Genomic DNA, 20,496 nt, shown 5'->3' on the forward strand with positions numbered 1-20,496 from the left:
TATATATATATAATCAATGAATAGGATAGGCTCCATTAAACATAAAAAGGAAATCCGTGTGAGAAAGGTAGGTGTATTTGTTGCGTCCAAGTTGGAAAGAAAAAGTTGGAGGTAATGCAATTGCAAGGGAAGCAATCAGCATGTGGCTGCCTACGCATCTCTTTGATCATTAATTTGTTTGTTTGTTTGGCCACAACTCCAAACTCATTCTAATACCAATTTTAATTAATACTTATCATAAATTAATTCATCCCCACTTTCCTTCATCTTCAAATCAGCTACACATGCCTTTTTTCTATCTTGAAAAGAAAAGAAAACAGAGTTGTTGAAACGACGAAATTAAACTAATTTTAATTCATGGGCCACAACTAATCCGTGTTTTAGTTTTTAATTTATTGGGATTGGTTAGTTAAATTTGTGTAATGAAGAGGAATTTATACAGATATGATGAAGGGTGGGGTATAGTAATGAAATGTTTGGGTTCATGAATTCTTGATTTAATTTGATAAAAGATTCCATAAAATCAAGAAAGATTACAATTACAAATTAATATACTACTTATTTACTAATCCTGTTCTGAATACTACTTAATTATCGAACAAATTGAGAATTGGGTTGTTCTCAATCTCATTTTAAAACCCGACCAAGGAGGAAGGAAGAGGTGAAAGGAATGGTAGTTAGAAGTTACGAGTGATGGAGGAGTTAGAAGCCCCCCCTACCCCTACCCCTACCCCTACCCCTAGTGAAAAAGTTTTGTTGTGCGTAAATCACAAATCGACAAAAACAGATATACGATGCATGAGGTGGTGTTCAAAACTTTATAAATTACCCTATTCCCACGTACCTACTTTTGCTATATATATATATATATAAATAAAATTAAATTGTTTTCCAGCTGGAAAATAAAACCTGCATGTAATTGTAATGGGAAGAGAGAGAGGGGTTTATATTATTTATGAAAATTAGAAAAAGGAAAAGCAGAATGGATAGAGAGAAGAGTGGGTAGTGGTAGATAGTTTCGATGAATCTGATAAAGTTAACAGCTTTAGGTACTATGAATTTTTATCGTTGTGGAAAAAAGGGAACCCCAACCGCATTCAATTCTCTCCTTCAATTAACGCGAATGGGGTTATATATGTTATCATGTTATGTATCCCTCCATTCCCCACACCCTAACCCTACTACCTACCTACCCTTATGTCCAAATCTCTAGAATATTTCCTTCTTTTTTTCTATATATACATATAAAATTTTAAAATACAAAAACCTCGAAGACAATGATCCGCACAACATTCTTATAAATACTATGAAATTGAAATACCGAAATGCAAAAATTATAATATATTGCTAATGTTTTTTAAATGAACTAATAGTGACATGTATGTATTTGTTGAAACATTGAAGTATGAAATACATATAATATTATGGATGAAAAGGAAATAGAGTATGCTTTAAATATTAATTTAGGCAATCTATAATTGAGGAAAAATTAAGACAAGACAAGTACATGAAGTAGTACTGATTGGTCGTGTATATATTGTAACAATTTATTAGCCTAGGTAGAGGGACATGGCCCAAGTAGCTACAACTCCTTTAAAGTCAACAAAAACACTTGAAAACAACCTCCAACTATCACTACAAATTAATTACTACTATATATATATATTAATATTATTATTGTTATATTATATTATATATACATATTGGACACAAGGGATTTTTTCTTTCAAATTCTTGAGTCCATAATCAGCACATTACATCCTTGAGAAGCTTGTACCTGCGGGTGGTGGGGCGTGGGGAAGGGGTTTTCCCGGTTGGTTTCTCGGCGGCGGAGCTGCCCTCTTCGCGGTGGTGCTGCTTGATCTTGTCGCCGGAGTAGGCTGATCTCACTTCATTTGCATGGGCGGACCTGTTATTATTATTATTCCTGGAAGAAATCCCATGCCTGGATGACGAATTTCTCTCCTCGCATTGGCACCAATCGCACACCTGAATAGGCTGAGCGTGTTCACTATAGTAGTTGCTGCAGTACCTGCCGGAATTATAAACCATTACTTTAAAATATATATGTGATTCTCCTCAGCTACTCAGATTAAATTACACGGCCGGGCTGCCTATTCTAATCCACAACTAAAATAAATAAAGATGAAGGCAGTTGTGATAATATATATATATATATATAGTTTGGCCATCATATATAATGTAAATTAAAGGCTGAGATTATAATAATGATCATGATTATACCATGAAAATTAACAACCGCGATCATCAATATCAGAAATAACTAATTAAGCCTTGCACACAGTTACGCATACGAGTGTGTGTATCGGTATATAGAGAGAGGGGGAGTAGAGGCAGACGTACGAGTGCTGAAAGCGGTTGCGGCACTTGGAGCAGCGGAAGAGTTTGTCGGGGAAGCCCACATCGCCACACATACAACACACAGTCTGGATATCCACCATTTTCGGTTCCTTCTACCTCTCCTTTTGGGTACTACTCCAGAGAGAATTTAAGAACTAACAACCAAGACTTTGCAGAGAAGGAGAAGAAATTAAAAGACAACACACACACAGAGAGACAGAGAAAAAGACGTAAAAGGAAGAAACAGTAGAGGTGATTTGAAGTCGGTGTGCGCATCTCTCATTTATATATGCACAATAAATTTCCACACATAATAATATAAATATATAATATATTATTTAATGTATATATCGGGGATAGAGATACATACAGGTAGACCACAGGTTGCTCGCAGTCGTTTTCAGTTGGAGAGAAATTTGTGAACCTTAATATGAATGTGGAAAATGACAGCTTTATCCCCCCTCCCATGTTTGCTTCATTTCTCATCTCCTCCACCCTTGTTTATTTTTTATTATTATATATATTATTGGCTTTTAAGGCAGTCTCTGTCTCACCCTTCAACCTCAACCTCAACCTCCTACTCTGGAGCGTGCACTCCATGCAAAACAAATTATTATTATAATCATTAATCTATATACAACCCATCAATTACATTATTACTTAAGAACAATATTTTATCATACAATGCATACTCTCATGAAATCATATCAATGTTATTACTTCAATGCATCATAGTAACTTGACCAAATTCCGTGCAGCTATTTTGATATCTGACTATAAATAGGTTAATTCTACTATCTATAAATATACTTGTAGAAGTCAGTTGTTGTCCGATCTTCATTTCTTTGATTTTACTTTCTTATATTGCTTTTGACTTGTAAAAAGAAAAAAAAAATATTATATAACAATTCTTTCAATAAATTGATAATGCGTGTCATTATATTTTAGTATGAATGGTATAAAAATGAGTTAGCATACTTTTCAATTAACAGTTTAGGAGAATCAAGTATCGACAAATATTTATCTACTAAAGATCGTAATGCATTAATTTTGGTGGGATTCAAATTTAATACCCCAATTTTCATGCTAAATCATAATCCATTGGGGTCAGATTGACATTTACTCATAATTAAAGGTGCACATTGTAAAATACACCATCTGTGGCGAACGCGCTACAGCATGAGAGTGTGCTTCCACAAGCTGTTGTTCCCCGAGAATTGAAGTGGTGGTGAAAAGGTAAAAGTGAAATGTCCTCAAAAGGAAAACCCGTCAACTTCGTATCTTTAGTGGTCATCACATTGTTGGGACGTATTTGTCATTTAACCATTTTTGGAGGGGGTGTAGAACAATATTCATGAATATCGTCTCACTTAAAAACCTTTTAAGAAAAGTCGAAAGCACCATCATTATTACCATTAAAAAAAGGAAGTGGGCTTTTTTGGTAATTCGATAAGAAATGTGCCTAAAATGTAATTACCGTGAACTTGGAATCATCTCCCCATTATTTTTATTAGACCCACTTTAGCTACCTCACAATTGGGATTTCGGGGCATCTAAATTTATTAAATAATTGTTGACTAACTATAAATTCCAACAAATTTCAAGTACGAAATTATTAGATTACATATATATATATATATATATATTTAAAATAATTTCAACTTCAAAATAGTGAATTAATCATTATGCACACTATTATGATGCTTTTATGAGATCATGAAAGATTTGATCTAATACATAGGAGGATAAGCATCTTTGTACCATGAAGATGGTAGGGTTCTCTTATTTTACTTAAATATTATTTTCAATAGTTTGAAAATCTTTCATAGAATAGAAAATAAATATTATGCATAGCTACATGTACATTTATTAATTTATGATCTATTTACACAAATTATCCATATTTTAAAAAAAATTACATAAATCACCCTTGCTTTTCAAATGCCAGAAGTAGTTTTTGTGTCATGTGGAGATTGCTGATTAAATATTATATAAAAATTGACCTCTAATATTGATAATTTTGAAAAAAAAAATTAATTATATATAGTATTACATTGTGAGTTTTCATTAATATTTAGTTATCGACCAAGATTCATAGAATGGGATCATATAACTTTACAATTATAAAGTTTCAATTTTGACATTTAAATTAGGTGATATTAGATTTGACCCCAAAAAGGGACTTTTTTTGGTATTGAAAATGGAAATAAATTAGATAGCTACATATAAATGTAAATCAATTCTATTATTAATATATATATTTATAGCAAGGGGTAGACGATAAGCATGAAAAGTGGGCCCACAAACTTGATGTAGTTTTGGTTTTGTGGGTGTCACTATTTATTCATGCCATTTTTTTAATTAAAAAATTCAAATAAAGAGAAAAAAAGAATCTCTTGGGCTTTGAGTTGCATTTTGGTCCTCTTATTATATCTGCGAAACACAAGAAAAAATATTTAAGTATTCACTTACGGTCCTGTGGGAACGCACTTTCTCTGTAATATCTATGAATTTTATTTCAGAAAATAAAGCAACAATTTTTAATTATTTTAAATAAGGATTTTTTATTTAATAATTTAAGTACAATCCTCTTGTTTGTGGAGAATGGTCCTAGAGTTCGTTTGGTTAAGGTAAAAAAAAATAATAAAAAGAAATAAGCATGTAAAAAATTATATTTGGTTTGATAGATATAATAAGTGGAAGGAAAATAAAAACATAAGGCGTATAAGTATAAATATAAATATAAAGAGAAATATCAATTATGGACTCATAATCTTGTGCATTTAAACAACAATGAAGGAAGCCGACACGGGGAGCAAAGAACATGTTATGGCATCTCATTTGTAGGACAGGACATCTTCGGTATAATTCATCACCCCACCTCTCCTACACCCTTGGACTTGGACTTCACTCAATCATATTTTGCAATAATACACACTACTATTAATTGCGGAGTAAACTTTAAATTAGGAGTATCATGCCATTTCTTCTCTTTCTCTACTATTTTTTTTTATAATTCAAATTCCATTTGGTTGAACCAAATTTGTTATATAACAAGTGTGATTATACTAATAAATATTTTTCTTGAATTACATATTAATTATAATACAAATATATTATACTTTATATATAATTAATTTACGATGTGACCAAACTCAATTTGAATTAAAATTTTGGACAGTCTACTGTACTACATAGGTGTGTAAGTAAATTAGTAGACAGAAAGTGAGAAATGCAAAGGAGTAAGAGTGGGACCCCATGCAGATGCAGTTGAGCACACACTGCAACGGCATGTCTCTAAATTGGATGAATAAGTATTCTTAAACTCAAAAAAAGAAGGGCTGACGAACTTCCCACCAAATTGGATGTCTTCCAAATTACATAATATGGCATGGATTCTTTCCATGCATTATGCCTACACTCACAATATTACCTAACCTTCTCCCCACATAGAATATATAGCACCAACTCCAAATTATAAGGATTTTTTTCTTTGGGTCAATGAGAATCTGAATATATATATATATATATATATATAATTTGATATTGACATAAATTGGAGGATTTCATCTTTCTTTTTTAACAGATTAAATTTGATTATTTAATTTTCATGTTTTAAGTGGACATATGAGTAAGAAAAAGATTTTGTGCAATGTGGCCCTCATAGTTAATTAAGCACAGTCACTGTCAATCAAATCTTGACAAGAACATATTCATATATGGTTGAGCATATTTACAAGCTCTATGTATGTGTTACTCTAATTATTCTATCAACTGTACTTGGATTCATGGATTTCATTCTTTTAATATCATATTCATATTCATAAATTAAAGTTTCATTTCTAAGTAGGAATGTCAAGACAATGAGTACTTAGAGCCTAACGCGTTATTGATTATTCAAGTTTGAGAAAATTTGTTTGAATTTTATTTGTTACTAAAAGAGTGAATTTTAATTGAATCAAATATAGTCGAGTTCGAGTAGTTTAATATTTTTAGAAATAAATTACATTAACGCCCCTCAATTCGGTTGAATACTCCTTAAGGGGTAAAAACTTACATAAATACATTTCTTGTAAATTACATCAACACCCTCTAAAGGGGCATACTTATCATTTTGCAATGCATGTGGAATATTTTTGTAATCTAATTTCAATATTTTGTCAATTTAATTTACCTTATTATCAGTCATATTTTATTATTTTCATTTTCACTAACTTTTTTATTAGCTCAAGTTGAGCTTGAAACTTATCAGACATTTTTTATTTCAAATTTTGTTTGTTAAGTTTAAAAAATAAAAAATAAATGAATTTTCATCAATCAATACCAATAGAGTATCCAACAACATTGATTTATTTTTCTACCCTACCTTTTATGCTAACAAAATGTTAGGAAGTTTTTGGAAAAAACAGGGGTGTTTGTAATAAATTGGCCGTATCAAAGGAGTATAATCCCGAGTTGCATCTAAAGCTGGTTGCAGTATCATGTGACATGACTAATAGGATGATTACACTCTGGCTCCCAAAATTTTGTATAATTATACGTAATTAAATTTTTTATAATTTAAAAAATTATATTAAGTGTATTTGATATTTATTTTTGTCTAATAAATAAATATTCATATCAGTTAACATGTATCTAATTTGTTGATATTAACAGAAAAATCAAATAAAAATCTATATTTTTCCGTAATTGATTTATCATTGATTTGTTGAAGGTTACATAAATATTGTTATGTTCAAATTATCCTACTGTATATTCATATGTTAATGCATGTGAGATGGTATATCTTCACCGTTATAAATGCAATTTAATCAAAAAAAAAATATTTGACCTCTAATAAATCAATCGAGGGTAAATAACAATTTTCATTCATTTTTTGATTTAATATAATTAAATTCGATGAATTTTAACTAATAAAATACATATTTATTAAGCAGAAGCAAACATTAGAAATTTCAAAATATAATTTTTCATTTTATAAAAAAATTACTTATAATTACATAAACCTCATAGAATTAGAGTATAATTCTCGCCATATTTTCTGTTTGTGCGGTTAGTACGCAATACTAATGGACCTTAAACGTGGCTCGTACTAAAAATAAACTATTAAAGTGGATTGGTAAAAATCTTGGGAGGATCAGAAAAAGGTACCCCAAAGTACCAAGAACCATGACAAGACACTCTTCCATTATCTTCCAAAAAATATTAAATAATGCGCAAAATTGTACTCCCAAAAGCATAAAGAAAAGAAACACTTTTTTTAACTTAATTTTTCCCAATTAAATGTTTCAATAAATTAAACACATAAACAATAATCAATTCGACTAATATATTAATATAATTAAATATTATAAAATAAATTGAAATAAAATGGGACACATAAGTAGAACTCAAACACATTATCTCAAATTTATTTATGGAACATTAGTTTTAACTACTAAACTAAGACATCATTGGTATGATTTCAAAAAATTCTAATTTGGACCTGCCTCGATTAAAATTGATCTAATCATATGGCAAGTGCTATTTATGATTGCCATGTAACTGGTGTACAATTAAAAAGTGTGTTAGCTTTACATTGTGATTAATTTGGTTCGATCAAAGCTGGTCCGAGTAATTTCTTTTTAATGATTGCCTTTGATTCTGGATAATGCAATAAATCTAACCATTTCGACTTCCAACCAACGTTTACAGAAGCGTACATATCTCATGTTGAATATCGTCTAAATATAATGCATGAATAAACACTTAACCGTAACAAATGAATGATGTTTGGATGGTAGCCCATAAATTCAAAATCCAGAAGGAACCAAACATCAAGCATGGACTACACTGGGAAATTGCTTTACCACGAGAACAATTGTTTCCTTCACACTCAAACATCAATATCGAATGCTTGAAGGAAGCAGTCCACGGGAATGATGAGAATGGATTAGGTTACAGGCAGGTATAGGTGGTGGAAATTGAGGGAGGGAGGAAGGAGAGGACAAAACAACTTTATAATGAATGTTTAGGGGTGTTTCCTTAAAGAAGAGCACTCCCCACACTCACCTCTGCTGCTGCTGTAGGACTTTCGTCCTTTTCACATGTGCCTTTTTAATTCACAGGGACCACTCAAGATCTCAACCACACACTCCCACCCACCTACATTATTATTATTATTCAAACAAATTTCAATCTCCACATTGCTTCTTTCCTCTCAAAACTTCTGTACTATGTTGTACTATTCTAGGTTCTTGTTTAATTGTACCAACAAATAGAATACAAAACAGAATCATTTTGTTACAAATAACATCTCCTTCACTCATTTTCAAACATTTCATTGCACCCCACCCCATATCATAGTGTTTTCTACTCTCTCTCTCTCTCTCTATATATATATATATATTACCCCCTTCAAGGTTGGATGATAAGAGGAGCTATTGTAATTTTAAAACAAAAGCTATCATCATAATTTCCAAAGTACTAGAGTTTTATTGTAATATGTGCAAACTCTAGGGATGATCATGTATGTATAATTTCATCCTTGTTTTTCTTGCTTTCCAGATTCTTCACATCCTTGTCAACTTCAATGACTTCTACAGAAGGCCACCAGCCCAGCAAAAATGGGCAACAGTTGGTAATATTTAGGGCAATGGTGGGCCAAATTCATTTCCCAAAACTTACAAAGGATGGTGCAGATTTTGCCTATACCCACCAAAATTCGACGTTCTGAAACTTCATGATCAAGAGGGTCCATTCCCATCACTTATATTTCGTGTGAAGCACACCCCAATTGGAGTGGGGGCTCACCAGTTTTGGATAGGCTCGGAGATGGGTTCCCAGCTGCCACTTGCAATCAAAATTTCCAATCTTGCAATCATTTTCACTGCCCTTACGGTCATGTTATGGCAACTAAAGGGTAGCATTCAAGCATAATGTACAAGGGTTCTTGACAACTATACCAAATCAGAGTTGTTTTCACATAAATGTATGAAAAAAAAAATTAATTTCATCATATTAGAAGTTGTAGTCCCGCTTAGACAAGTTACATACTATTTAATGTCATCACTAATAAAACTTTGAAATTAAACGTGACTTAAACAGACTCTAAATTGGTATTGCACTTCTCATATGCACACTGCATTCATATGATATCTTCTTAAATATATAAATAATGTGGTTTTTATGTATATGGGAAGTGATTGTCGTGGTTTGACAGACAGTAGCACAGTCAATAATTGACAACAGTTGCTGGAGCAGAGACAAATATCCAGCCGACAGCCAGCATTGCCCAGATAACAAGAGATTATTAGACTTGAGCAGAACTGCAACCGAAACATGATAACTTGATATTACAAGGAGAAATGGAATCCGTACAGATTTCGGAAGGGAAAACCATAATGGAAAAACGCATGTAAATGGGGTGTTTGGGTTTCATTAGTATATTGTCACAGATAGCTTCACATCTCATCATCTCAGTTTTCCTGGAAGCAGCTTTGTCGAAGATATGGGCTAGAGTTACTATTTTAAAGGTGAGCAGATCCCACCAAAGGAAATGCACTTAATTTTTAACTTAATGCAAGAATGGGCTAAAATGGTAACAAACGATTCAGCCTTTCTAAAAGAAACTCTTGTTGAAATATGTTCCCGTCTTAAGTTTTCTTGGGTTGGGATCAGAAAATTAGTATATTCGGTTGATAGTTTTCTAAAAGAAACTCTTGTCGAAGATCTAGAGCAATTTCTGTTGACTTAGATAATACATTAGGATATTCGGTTGATAGTTTTCTTGGGATCAAAACAAGTTTGTCAGTTGTTAGTATGTGCTAGTCATCCTAATAGAAGATACAAGTCAATAAACAGTGGCAACTATCTGACAGATTTCGATACACTTAGACTTACTCCCATTACTTGAGGAGAGTAAACTAGTTTCGAAAGTTAAGGTACAGGTGACAAGAAAATAGGAGAATAACTAGTATGAGAAAGTATTACCAAATAACATGTGATTCTTTCCTCAATGTGAGAACCCAAATTAAATAAGTTTGAAGTATATCTTTTGCCAATAAATGCAAGTGTCGAACAGAATTAAACATGAAACTGTACATTCAGGAAGTAGTATCAGTTATGAAATGATTATAAAAGCATCTCATCTGCTTTGGTCTTTAGCGGGACCAATGAAGTTAAGAACAAGGACTCATTTTCAAAAGACGAAACACAAATATCCTAATGAACTTTCCACTGGAACCATCAGGACCAGATAACATAATCAACAAAGTTCATGCCGTTATCTCCTGCTCCCGAAAGACCCTCAAAAAAAGTGAATGCTATAAGTCAGATTTGAAACATGAACTGTAACATCAGTCTGATCCAGAAAATCAATGAAACAATACATACAAAATCTCTAACACAGTGATGGGCGTTTCATAGATGACATTGAAAAGGGGAAGATAGAGCAAAAGGTACTTTAACTGCTTCAAGTAAAGGTTATCACATCATCAGGACGTAATCAACTACAGATATAAGTATACGAAAACACTTAAGAAAGATAAATATTACTTTCTTTGATTGAATTCAGTATTATAATTGGAGTTAAAACAGAAGAACTCACAATGACTTGAACAGGACAGGATCTCATTCTTTCCAAGAATATGGAGCACGCTCGACAATCAGATAGTCTTGCCGAATATCTTTCACCACCCGAATTTCATCATCTATGTACAACGAGTCAAACCTACATGGAAGATGAGTCATGATTTGAGTTGCATAAATAGAGAAGAAAGCAACATAAACATGGCAGCAATAGTGTATTTGTTCAAGTTTGAATTGAATTGAGAAGAGAAGGGAGAATAAAAAACTAACTGGAGGAGAATAAATGGAAGAGCAAAAGGGTGGTAATGAGTGACTAACTATTTAAAGACAAGATAAATATGAACTACTTCTGTCTGCATCAATCTCAGGAAAGGGATTCATTTAGATCCTCTGTAAGGAACTCTCTAGAGTTTTAACTTTTCTGGTAGATTTGCATCTCCAATATGACATAGTGAGAACTTGTACAGACTAAGAGATCTAACAGCACATATTTACTGGAGAAGAGTTCTAGAAAATGTTTAAATAGCTGGGTAACATGCTAAATTATATAGATCTAAGCATCTTCTTCAGGTATTATCACTTGTGGAATTCTTCAACATTGCAAAGTTGTGAAAAGACCATGAGTTAAATCATTTTTCATGCTTTTCTTCAGGATCTTATGATTAGATTGAGATATACTACTCACCAAGTTGAGGTAATAAAACATTAAATTTTTTAAAATGTAGCAAGAGAATAAGGCCACTTACCAACCCTGACCAAATGGTGGCAGAGGAAACTCCCAACCCTTACCCCGTAAAACTGCACTAGTAAATCTACAAAAGCAAAAGCCACAAGAGAAGTTATGAAACACCCTTCAATTCTCAAGCAATACAAAGCCAAAGAAGAAACAACATATCGTTCCAAACTTACTCTCGTCGTGCATCCGACAGATGTCTTATGTGAATTCTCCTAATCCCAATTAACTCCAATTCTCTCCGGAGATGATTCATACCAGCATAAATTAACCACATAATTGTCTCATACATTTCTTACACAAAGAACTTATTGTTTGCTGGCAAAGCATCACCAACTCAGATTACTCTATTTGATTTCATTACATACACTAAAGGAAACACAACACAATCAGATGACTATTCACATTTCGTTTTTCAGCGTTATGTAAAATTACAAACTTCTTACGGACATTCAGAAAAACGCTAGATTCACAGATCGGTGCACACTCAATCCCAATACCACAAACACATAGTACTTCTCGAGCGTAATCTTTCAATAATAAATAGAAACGGGATTGCCAATGCAGCAGATAACACAAAAATCACAAACGTTAAAGGTACTTAACTGGAAATTGACTCTTTGAGCTGAAGCAACCTGAATCTCTGACCGAACAAAGAAGACTCCATCGGGAGGAAAAGTGATAACATTGTTGAGAGTCTTTTGGTCCACATCAATGACTTGCAAAACATCGCCGGCGGAGGTACCAAAAGTCGGTGCATTTTTTATGATGAAGAGCTGCTCCTTCTCAGTGGTCCAGAGCATCCGCCACGTGGCCGACAAAGATTTATCTGTGGTGACGGTGCCACGTCCAATGGCAGCTAATGAATCGATAGCGTCGATTATCTGGGAAAGCTTTTGGGGGTCGGATTGGGTTTTGATGCCGCGGTCTTGGTCTGCGATGAGGCGGAGGAGATGGCGTTTGGCGGCGAGGGAGGGGGACTGGGATTGGTCTGTGAGGGAGGAACGGATGACTGTAGAGAAGCTCCTGCTGGGGAGTGGGAAAGTGGGAGTGGCGGGAAGGGAAAGGCAGTTGATGGCCATGTGTACTCTGCTGATCTCCTCTGGTATCTGATTTTAGGAATTAAAAAAAATGAAAATTCTAAAATAATAAGTAGATGTATAAACATACAATACACCTTTGATTTATGGCGTTGCATGTATTATTACATTTTACCCCATATATATCTAACAAACGACTTGCAGACATTATTTAAGTCCGAATTCTTTTAAGTATTGAAAAACCCTTTAAAAAATAAAGAAATTAGATAATTTCACAAGTAGCAGATGCAATGGACCAAAATTCAGTTTCGAACCCCAACCCATTTAATTCCGAGCCCAACCCATTTAATTCCGAGCCCAGTCCAAAGTGCACAACAGTATTGTATAGGACGACGTCGTAGGATTTCAAAAAACTACCTCAAACCCTCCCAAACGCAGAGAGGTTTCTCGTTCTCCACTCTTTTAAGAGCTCTCAAGTCTGAACTGAACTCTCCAGAGAAAGAGAAGACACTCGAGCCTACGCATATTTTCGCCACTTCAGTCCTCTCGCTCTACTCACTCACCTAACAGTCGTCGCTCCTGCCGGAGCCGACCGAATTCGATCCGATCTAGGGTTTTGTTTTGCTTTTCTGCTTCGCCATTTCATTTTCTAAATTAATTATTAATTATGGCGATTACATCCCAGACTCCTGATATTTCCGGCGAACGGCAATCTGGCCAGGATGTCCGCACTCAAAACGGTATCGTCTTCTTCGTTGAATTATATAAGTATTTGCCTTCTTATGTGCCAGTGTTTGTCTATATGTATGAACTGCTCCTGCGTCCTGTGCTCTTTTTCTTTTATGAATTTGTTGTACCTGTGATATTAATGTGCTGGTATTTTTGTTGGAAATGTGCAGTAATGGCGTGCCAAGCTGTTGCGAACATCGTCAAGTCTTCGCTTGGTCCTGTTGGCCTGGACAAGGTACTTGTATTTATTTTATACTTTCTAAAGTAGACTTGTGTTGAAGCAGACTTATTGAATATTAGTTATAGGTACTGTTCCAACAATGCCTTTTTCTCAGTACCATGTTTTGCTGTTTATGAAATTCATTTACTCCATGGCTTTAAAATGGGAGACTGCAGAAACTCTGTGGTGGTATATACAGCTGTTTCCTCTGGGAGAAGTAATACTTGCGTCCTAAATTCTTTCTTCTAACTTCAGTGTTTTGCTTGTGTCTCTGCATGTGATAGGGTGGGCATGGCATGATAATAAGTTTTAATTTGTTTTCCTCAGTAACCCTTATCATGCCATATGCCATAGTTATACTGGTTTCTTAGTCATGAAAGTGGTAGTTGACTGTTTTACTTTTAGTTTCTAACTTGTTAGACGAGAATCAGGGATTTGGTGAGCATACTTCATGACTAAACTTTTTTATACCTGAGTTGGATTTGGAATCTAGCAAGGATTATTTTTGCTCATTTCGTCTTGTTTGCCAGATGCTTGTGGATGATATTGGTGATGTCACAATTACTAATGATGGTGCCACTATACTGAAAATGCTTGAAGTTGAGCATCCTGCTGCGAAGGTGAATGTGTCATCTTTTGTATTTCTACAAAACTAGTGTTTAAACAATTTGTATCTCATTGGTGTTGCCTTCATCTTCTTGTGATCAAAGGTTCTTGTTGAGTTGGCAGAACTGCAAGACCGAGAAGTCGGAGATGGAACAACTTCTGTGGTTATCATAGCTGCAGAATTGCTTAAGGTATTATTGCAGTTTGTGCCCGGACTGCAGTGAGGAATCGTTTGCCTTATTTTCGGTACTCTAAATTATATTCACTGTGAACATTATACTAAGTTGGCATTTATTTCTGCAGAGAGCTAATGATTTAGTGAGAAATAAGATTCATCCAACATCAATAATCAGTGGATACAGAGTGCGTATTTGGAATTATCATCTTTTTGCCCTTGTTTTTCCTAAGGACTTATAGAAATTTAGTTTCTTATCTATTTATCGTTCAGTCTGTATGTTGACGCTGTGTTTGAAATTTTGTTGTCAGCTTGCCATGAGGGAAGCATGCAAATATGTTGATGAAAAATTAGCTGTAAAGGTAAAACTCTCCTGCCACTTATGTGTTTGAATGTGTCATTTGCTATTGGTATTATATATTTTGGATCTGCCCATTGCTGAACAGATGTGTAAACTTAAAATTCTTATTCTAGTGTTTGTGAATTAATCAACAAGGAAAAAGTTGTAACCTTTTGAAGTTTAGTAATGATATAGTTTTTGAAGGAAGGTAGAAATTTCCTTTGCTAAGAGTACTCTTACCTATGTTCATTTCTCGCCTCTATAAAATATATGCCTGTTCCGTTCCTTTTTTATTTTCTGCCTTTCAAAATAGTGTGTAAGAATGACGAGATGCAGCCAAAACCACTTGTGCTAAGATGAACTGAACATAGAAATCTCTAGGCTTTGAAACAGTGTGGAATATTATCTAGAATTCTTGAACATTACCTGCGACTATTTTAAGTGGTGGATACGATGTAACTTGCTGATGTTTTGAGCAGAAATGTTTCCTTGTGTTGTTAGGTCGAAAAACTTGGTAAAGATTCTCTTATAAACTGTGCCAAGACCAGCATGTCCTCGAAGCTAATAGGTGGTGATAGCGACTTCTTTGCAAATCTGGTAAGTTAATTAATGAACTCACTCTAAAACAGCACTTTGTTTTTCTTCTGTTACTGATCTATAATCAATGAAATTAACAGATTCAGTTGCTCCAGTGCATTGCATATTGTCACTGCTTTGTTTTCTGCAGTTGTGTACTATGTTGGACTTGCATAATCTTCCATCACCATTGTCCTTACAAGATGTTGCTAATTCTTTTGTAAATTATGTGATATAATTATAAAGTGACGTTCTACTTATATAACTTCTCTATTCTCCACTGTTCTATAACCATCAGGAGTGGTTTCTATTGTTGTGTGGCATTTTTTTCCCTTGCTGAAATTGGAATTGTTATCTTAAACCTTCTATACTTCAATATTGTTGCTTAACTAGGACATTCGTTATATTACTTGTTCATTCATTACCTTCTTCTCTGTTCGATCTTTTTACTTCCTGAGTTTCTTGATTCTTATGGCTTAGGACATTGTGCACTCTCTTTATTTCAAAGTTGTAACATAAAGTAATATTATTTTTTAGGTTGTGGAAGCTGTACAAGCTGTAAAGATGACAAATGCAAGAGGTGAAGTTAGGTATCCAATCAAGGTTGGTCATGCATACTTGACTATTTATTGATTAGTGCTTGTTGATGTTGCCTATATACATTTCGGTGAGATTTAGCTAGGATGGACACTTAACTTCTTAAATGCAAGAGAAACAAATGAAATTGCCTTGACAATATCACCTTAACCTTTCATATAAAGGAGGAATCTTAATGATTTTTGCTGCCCAGGGAATCAATATTCTTAAAGCCCATGGGAAGAGTGCCAGAGATAGCTATCTCCTCAAAGGTTATGCTCTAAACACGGGGCGTGCGGCACAGGGGATGCCGTTGAGGGTTGCCCCTGCCAGAATTGCTTGCCTCGATTTTAACCTTCAGAAGACTAAAATGCAAATGGGCGTCCAAGTTTTAGTCAGTGACCCAAGGGAGCTGGAAAAGATTCGGCAGAGGTGATTATTTGTATTCATTTTATGCTGCGCGATATCAAGAGAGCTAGAAATTATAATGGTGGATTCTGCATCTGTTCTTATTAGACGTGTTAACTTAGTGTGTTCTTATTTTATGTGTCCTTAAATGAGTTCTTGTAGCTCATAGAAGATATTCTTGAATAGATCTCGCTCTCTTTCCCTCTGTTATCGCTTAAGAATTATTAGGCACCGTTCAGATGCCGCACCAAAACTCTATGAGTACTGAGCAGAGGGATTTTTTTTTGCTTTACACATCGAAAGTGGTGATGATAAATGCAACTCTTGTCTTGCAGAGAAGCTGACATGACAAAAGAACGTATTGAGAAGCTTCTTAAGGCAGGTGCGAATGTTGTTTTGACCACAAAAGGAATTGATGATATGGCACTGAAGGCAAGCTTCTTACTCAGAGTTGATTGTGGCAAATTTTTTAAATACATTGCTAATCTGTTGGCTTTAGTTATTGTGTACTTTTGAAAGCTTATGGGGCAAATCGGCATTATCTTTGCCAAGTTTGGGGTGGAACTATCTTTTAGATACTGTGTTTTACTGTGTATATTCTGTTAAATTGTCTTATACTTCTTCAGTACTTTGTGGAGGCTGGAGCCATAGCTGTGAGACGTGTCCGCAAGGAGGACCTGCGCCATGTTGCCAAGGCAACTGGTGCAACTGCGGTACTTTCTCTTCTTATCTTCAAATGACAAATGCCTGGCACAAACATTTTTCCCGTTCGTTCTCTCTTTTAAGACGTTAAATATGGATACCCTATGATAGACGGCATCAGATTGAAAATGATTGAAATAATGCTTATCAAAATCATGGAAAAAAAAGAGATTATGCTCAAATGTTGAGTCATATATGGCCTGAAGTACCTTGTCCCATGGCTGTCCTTCAGCATAAAGCATTGCTTTAACAATTTTTCTTGCTTAATTACTTCCATTTTATATATGCCTTAATCCTTTTGAAATTACACTATTTGTTGCCTGTAAAATTTTTGAAATCTTACCTGGCAAAACATCTACACTATGTTTGGTTTCATTTTTAACTTGTTTTGATGTGTTCTAAGGAGATAGAGAGAGAAAAACAAAAATAAATAAGTATGTGTAGATTTGTTTGTGGAGATAATATAAAATAAGTATAGTATGTTTGATGTTGTTTAGTGGGAGACAAAAACTACTGTTCATTGTCAAAATCATGTCTCTTTTATATATATTTATATATATGTATGAGTATGTATATAATTTTTTTAGTTGTATGGCCTATAATTAGTGTAGACTTATTTTGACCAAAAAACAAATGAGGCACTGTTTCAAAACATCTCAAAAATCCATCAAAACTTCCTACAAATCAAGGCAAACATTTACCATGTTTTGACCCATCTCGGAAATGGGACAAAAATGAAACCAAACACTACGCTAAATTTTCAGTTTGCTTTCAGTGATCTGCTAGTTGAAACTTGTCAAATAAGATGGGTAACATATTTTTATTGGACAGAAGAAACTTGAAGTTAAAGGAATTCTCGTTCCACTATAGTTTTGGATCATAATTTGATCAGAATAAGTGAAGACTCAGAAAGAATGAAAATAGTTTCTTCGGTTAAGAATCTGGAATCACATAACAGACTGTTCCTAATCATAGATCCTATGCAGGTGTCAACATTTGCAGATATGGAAGGGGAAGAAACATTTGATTCATCACTTCTAGGATATGCTGATGAAGTAGTGGAGGAACGTATTGCTGATGATGATGTTATTATGATTAAAGGGACCAAAACCACAAGTGCGGTATGATATACTTAGTTTCCATAACATAATCTATTTCTCTTTTACCCTATTTCCGTGCTTAAGTTACTTTTGATTCTTTAGCATGCCCCTTGATCTTTAATGTAGCTATAGCCACCTTTTTAAACTTAGTTTCATTTGTTTGATACAAAGCTAGCTACATTTTGGAATGAAGACATTTAACTGCATTTGTAGTAACCAAGAAGCAATGTAAGAATGAAAGTGTATTTTCTTCAGGTTTCTTTAATACTTAGAGGTGCCAACGATTTCATGCTCGATGAGATGGACAGGGCTTTGCATGATGCACTAAGCATCGTCAAGAGAACGTTGGAATCTAATACGGTAGGTGGCTCCTATGTTTATTACTTCAGAAGTCCTAGCCTACCTAAGTTGCCTCTTTTTCATTTTCTCCACGTGCATCAAACTCACAATGATATGACCTTCTGCTATTACATTCTCTTTCAAGTCAATTAACATTGAAAGACAAATTTCACCCAAACTTGTTTTGGATTGGATGTAAAAAGAAAACTGCAGTAATGTTGTGATGGAGGTGGAAAGTGGGTTACTTCTTTTCATGTTATTCTTTGATGGACATTGCTTGGCATTTCAACCCTGGATGCATCAACTATTAAGTCTCTGCATCTTATGCATTATTCTTGTCACATTATCACATTAAATGCTAGTATTTCTGGTCTTGTGAAAACACTAATATCTATAGTTTATGCTGTTTGACTTATGTTCCTATTATTGAGGATATAGGTTGTTGCTGGCGGAGGTGCTGTTGAGGCTGCCCTATCTGTATATCTGGAGAATTTGGCTACTACCTTAGGATCCAGGGAACAGTTGGCTATTGCTGAGTTTGCTGAATCTTTATTGATTATACCAAAGGTCCTTCAACTAATATATCTGATCATTCACAAGCGAATCTCATATTTTCTCCTTTTGCTATGTGAACTGCCTAATTTGTGAAGTCTTTATTCAGGTGCTTGCTGTCAATGCTGCTAAAGATGCAACTGAGTTGGTTGCCAAACTACGAGCTTACCACCACACTGCACAAACAAAGGCAGATAAAAAGCATTTAGCAAGGTACAAATGTTGACAAATGCTTTGTAACATTGGCAGAGTATACTCTTTTGGATGTATTCATTGGAAAAGCTTTAGAGCTTGCATTTTCTTTACTGCGCTAGCTGTGGAAATATTTTACGGTTTTGTTCTTTATGTAAGAAAAGGAATGGTTATGAATATGCTGTCTGATTGGCGCTCTTTTATGCCTGCAGCATGGGTCTAGACTTGGTGAAGGGTACAGTTCGCAACAACTTGGAAGCAGGAGTCATCGAACCTGCAATGAGCAAAGTAAAGATAATTCAGGTTAGCATCCGAATGTGAGGTTTGAATTACTCTTACATTTAGGAATGCAGATGCAATATTTTCTTTTCTGATTTGTCTTTTTGCCAGTTTGCTACTGAAGCGGCTATTACTATTCTTCGGATTGACGACATGATCAAACTTGTCAAAGATGAAGGTCAAAATGACGAGGATTAGTTTGGTGGAGGGGTGGTGTTTGTAACGGATAATGATGTTCCATCAAGGAGTTTTCGGGGTTCTGGGGAATTTAATTATTATGTTTTGTCTGTACTTCATTTTCTGATTGTATGGTTTGAAGCTCCCCTCCCGTTGGCTGGAGGAAAGTTTTGTTGCTTGTGGAAGAAATTACGCATATTGATCAGCGGGAAGGAAAATGCGGTTGCCCGGGCAAACAAGCATCAATGAATATTCTATTTGAAGAAAGCTGTAACCGGGTTTTTCTTGTTTTCTTCCCTTTTCCCCTATTTTATGTGTGCTTCCTTTGTAGTAGTCGCACTGTTTCTGTAATTCTTAAAATGGGTGAAATTATCTACTGGAGGAACCCTCGTTGGTGAAAAGTTTACCTTTAAGTTCAATTAGTCATATGAATCTGATGTGGCCAAACCAGTTAAAACTAGTCTGCAAATTGTTATGCTGAACTCAGAGAGTGATGTATTTCTAGGAGATGGATAAATTGTTAAGACAATTCTGAGATTATAGTAATTGAGTTATTTTTGTTGGAGTGTTATTTAATCATCGGTTTTACAAGTATGATTTTGCTTGCTCCTGAGGCCAGATTTAGCCTCAATCTTTTCGAGTTGGAAAAACTTGCAATGTTATATATAGTAAGGTAACTCTGTAATAGGTTTATTCTCTTATAGAGCAGTACTATAAAATCATAATTCTAAGTAAGCAAGCAGATTGGCTCTGTACCCCTCACGTGTAGGAGAGAAGCAGAGTTTGGACTTTGATGCGGTATTACTGGGTGGAACGTGAGGGG

At 34.5% G+C, this 20,496-nt stretch overlaps 3 protein-coding genes across 8 annotated transcripts; 1 reads left to right on the forward strand and 2 right to left on the reverse strand.

Moving 5' to 3' along the window:
• Positions 1 to 1,445: 1,445 nt before the first annotated feature.
• On the reverse strand, positions 1,446 to 2,635 carry LOC105170847 (zinc ion-binding protein). The gene is made up of 2 exons (XM_011091773.3): positions 2,365 to 2,635; positions 1,446 to 2,032 (listed from the first exon to the last, which is right to left on the reverse strand). Exons 1-2 carry the CDS (start codon positions 2,460 to 2,462, stop codon positions 1,747 to 1,749), a joined length of 384 nt encoding a protein of 127 aa, XP_011090075.1. The 5' UTR covers positions 2,463 to 2,635; the 3' UTR covers positions 1,446 to 1,746.
• Positions 2,636 to 9,332: 6,697 nt separating this feature from the next.
• LOC105170858 (Plastid-lipid associated protein PAP / fibrillin family protein) lies at positions 9,333 to 12,852 on the reverse strand. Of its 6 annotated transcripts, none has more exons than XM_011091783.3 (4): positions 12,269 to 12,845; positions 11,676 to 11,741; positions 10,949 to 11,071; positions 9,333 to 9,668 (listed from the first exon to the last, which is right to left on the reverse strand). In XM_011091783.3, the coding sequence occupies exons 1-3, from the start codon at positions 12,742 to 12,744 to the stop codon at positions 10,972 to 10,974; spliced, it is 642 nt and encodes a 213-aa protein (XP_011090085.1). In that variant the 5' UTR covers positions 12,745 to 12,845; the 3' UTR covers positions 9,333 to 9,668; positions 10,949 to 10,971. The 6 variants fall into 6 exon arrangements, with proteins under 6 accessions (XP_011090085.1, XP_088733577.1, XP_011090099.1 ...); XM_011091797.3 differs by lacking the exon at positions 9,333 to 9,668 and adding an exon at positions 10,373 to 10,647 and having other exon boundaries at positions 12,269 to 12,846; XM_011091790.3 differs by lacking the exon at positions 9,333 to 9,668 and adding an exon at positions 10,373 to 10,631.
• A 271-nt stretch (positions 12,853 to 13,123) lies between these two features.
• On the forward strand, positions 13,124 to 20,249 carry LOC105170887 (T-complex protein 1 subunit alpha). The gene is made up of 17 exons (XM_011091814.3): positions 13,124 to 13,442; positions 13,602 to 13,666; positions 14,182 to 14,271; positions 14,362 to 14,448; positions 14,561 to 14,620; positions 14,744 to 14,794; positions 15,274 to 15,369; positions 15,886 to 15,951; positions 16,139 to 16,356; positions 16,668 to 16,764; positions 16,959 to 17,045; positions 18,021 to 18,155; positions 18,390 to 18,494; positions 18,912 to 19,040; positions 19,135 to 19,238; positions 19,430 to 19,520; positions 19,608 to 20,249. The coding sequence occupies exons 1-17, from the start codon at positions 13,370 to 13,372 to the stop codon at positions 19,692 to 19,694; spliced, it is 1,641 nt and encodes a 546-aa protein (XP_011090116.1). The 5' UTR covers positions 13,124 to 13,369; the 3' UTR covers positions 19,695 to 20,249.
• The last annotated feature ends 247 nt before the right edge of the window (positions 20,250 to 20,496 follow it).

The sequence above is a fragment of the Sesamum indicum genome, linkage group LG1 (assembly GCF_026168435.1).
Source record: "Sesamum indicum cultivar Baizhima isolate 11 linkage group LG1, ASM2616843v1, whole genome shotgun sequence".
NCBI classification, from domain to species: Eukaryota; Viridiplantae; Streptophyta; class Magnoliopsida; order Lamiales; family Pedaliaceae; genus Sesamum; species Sesamum indicum.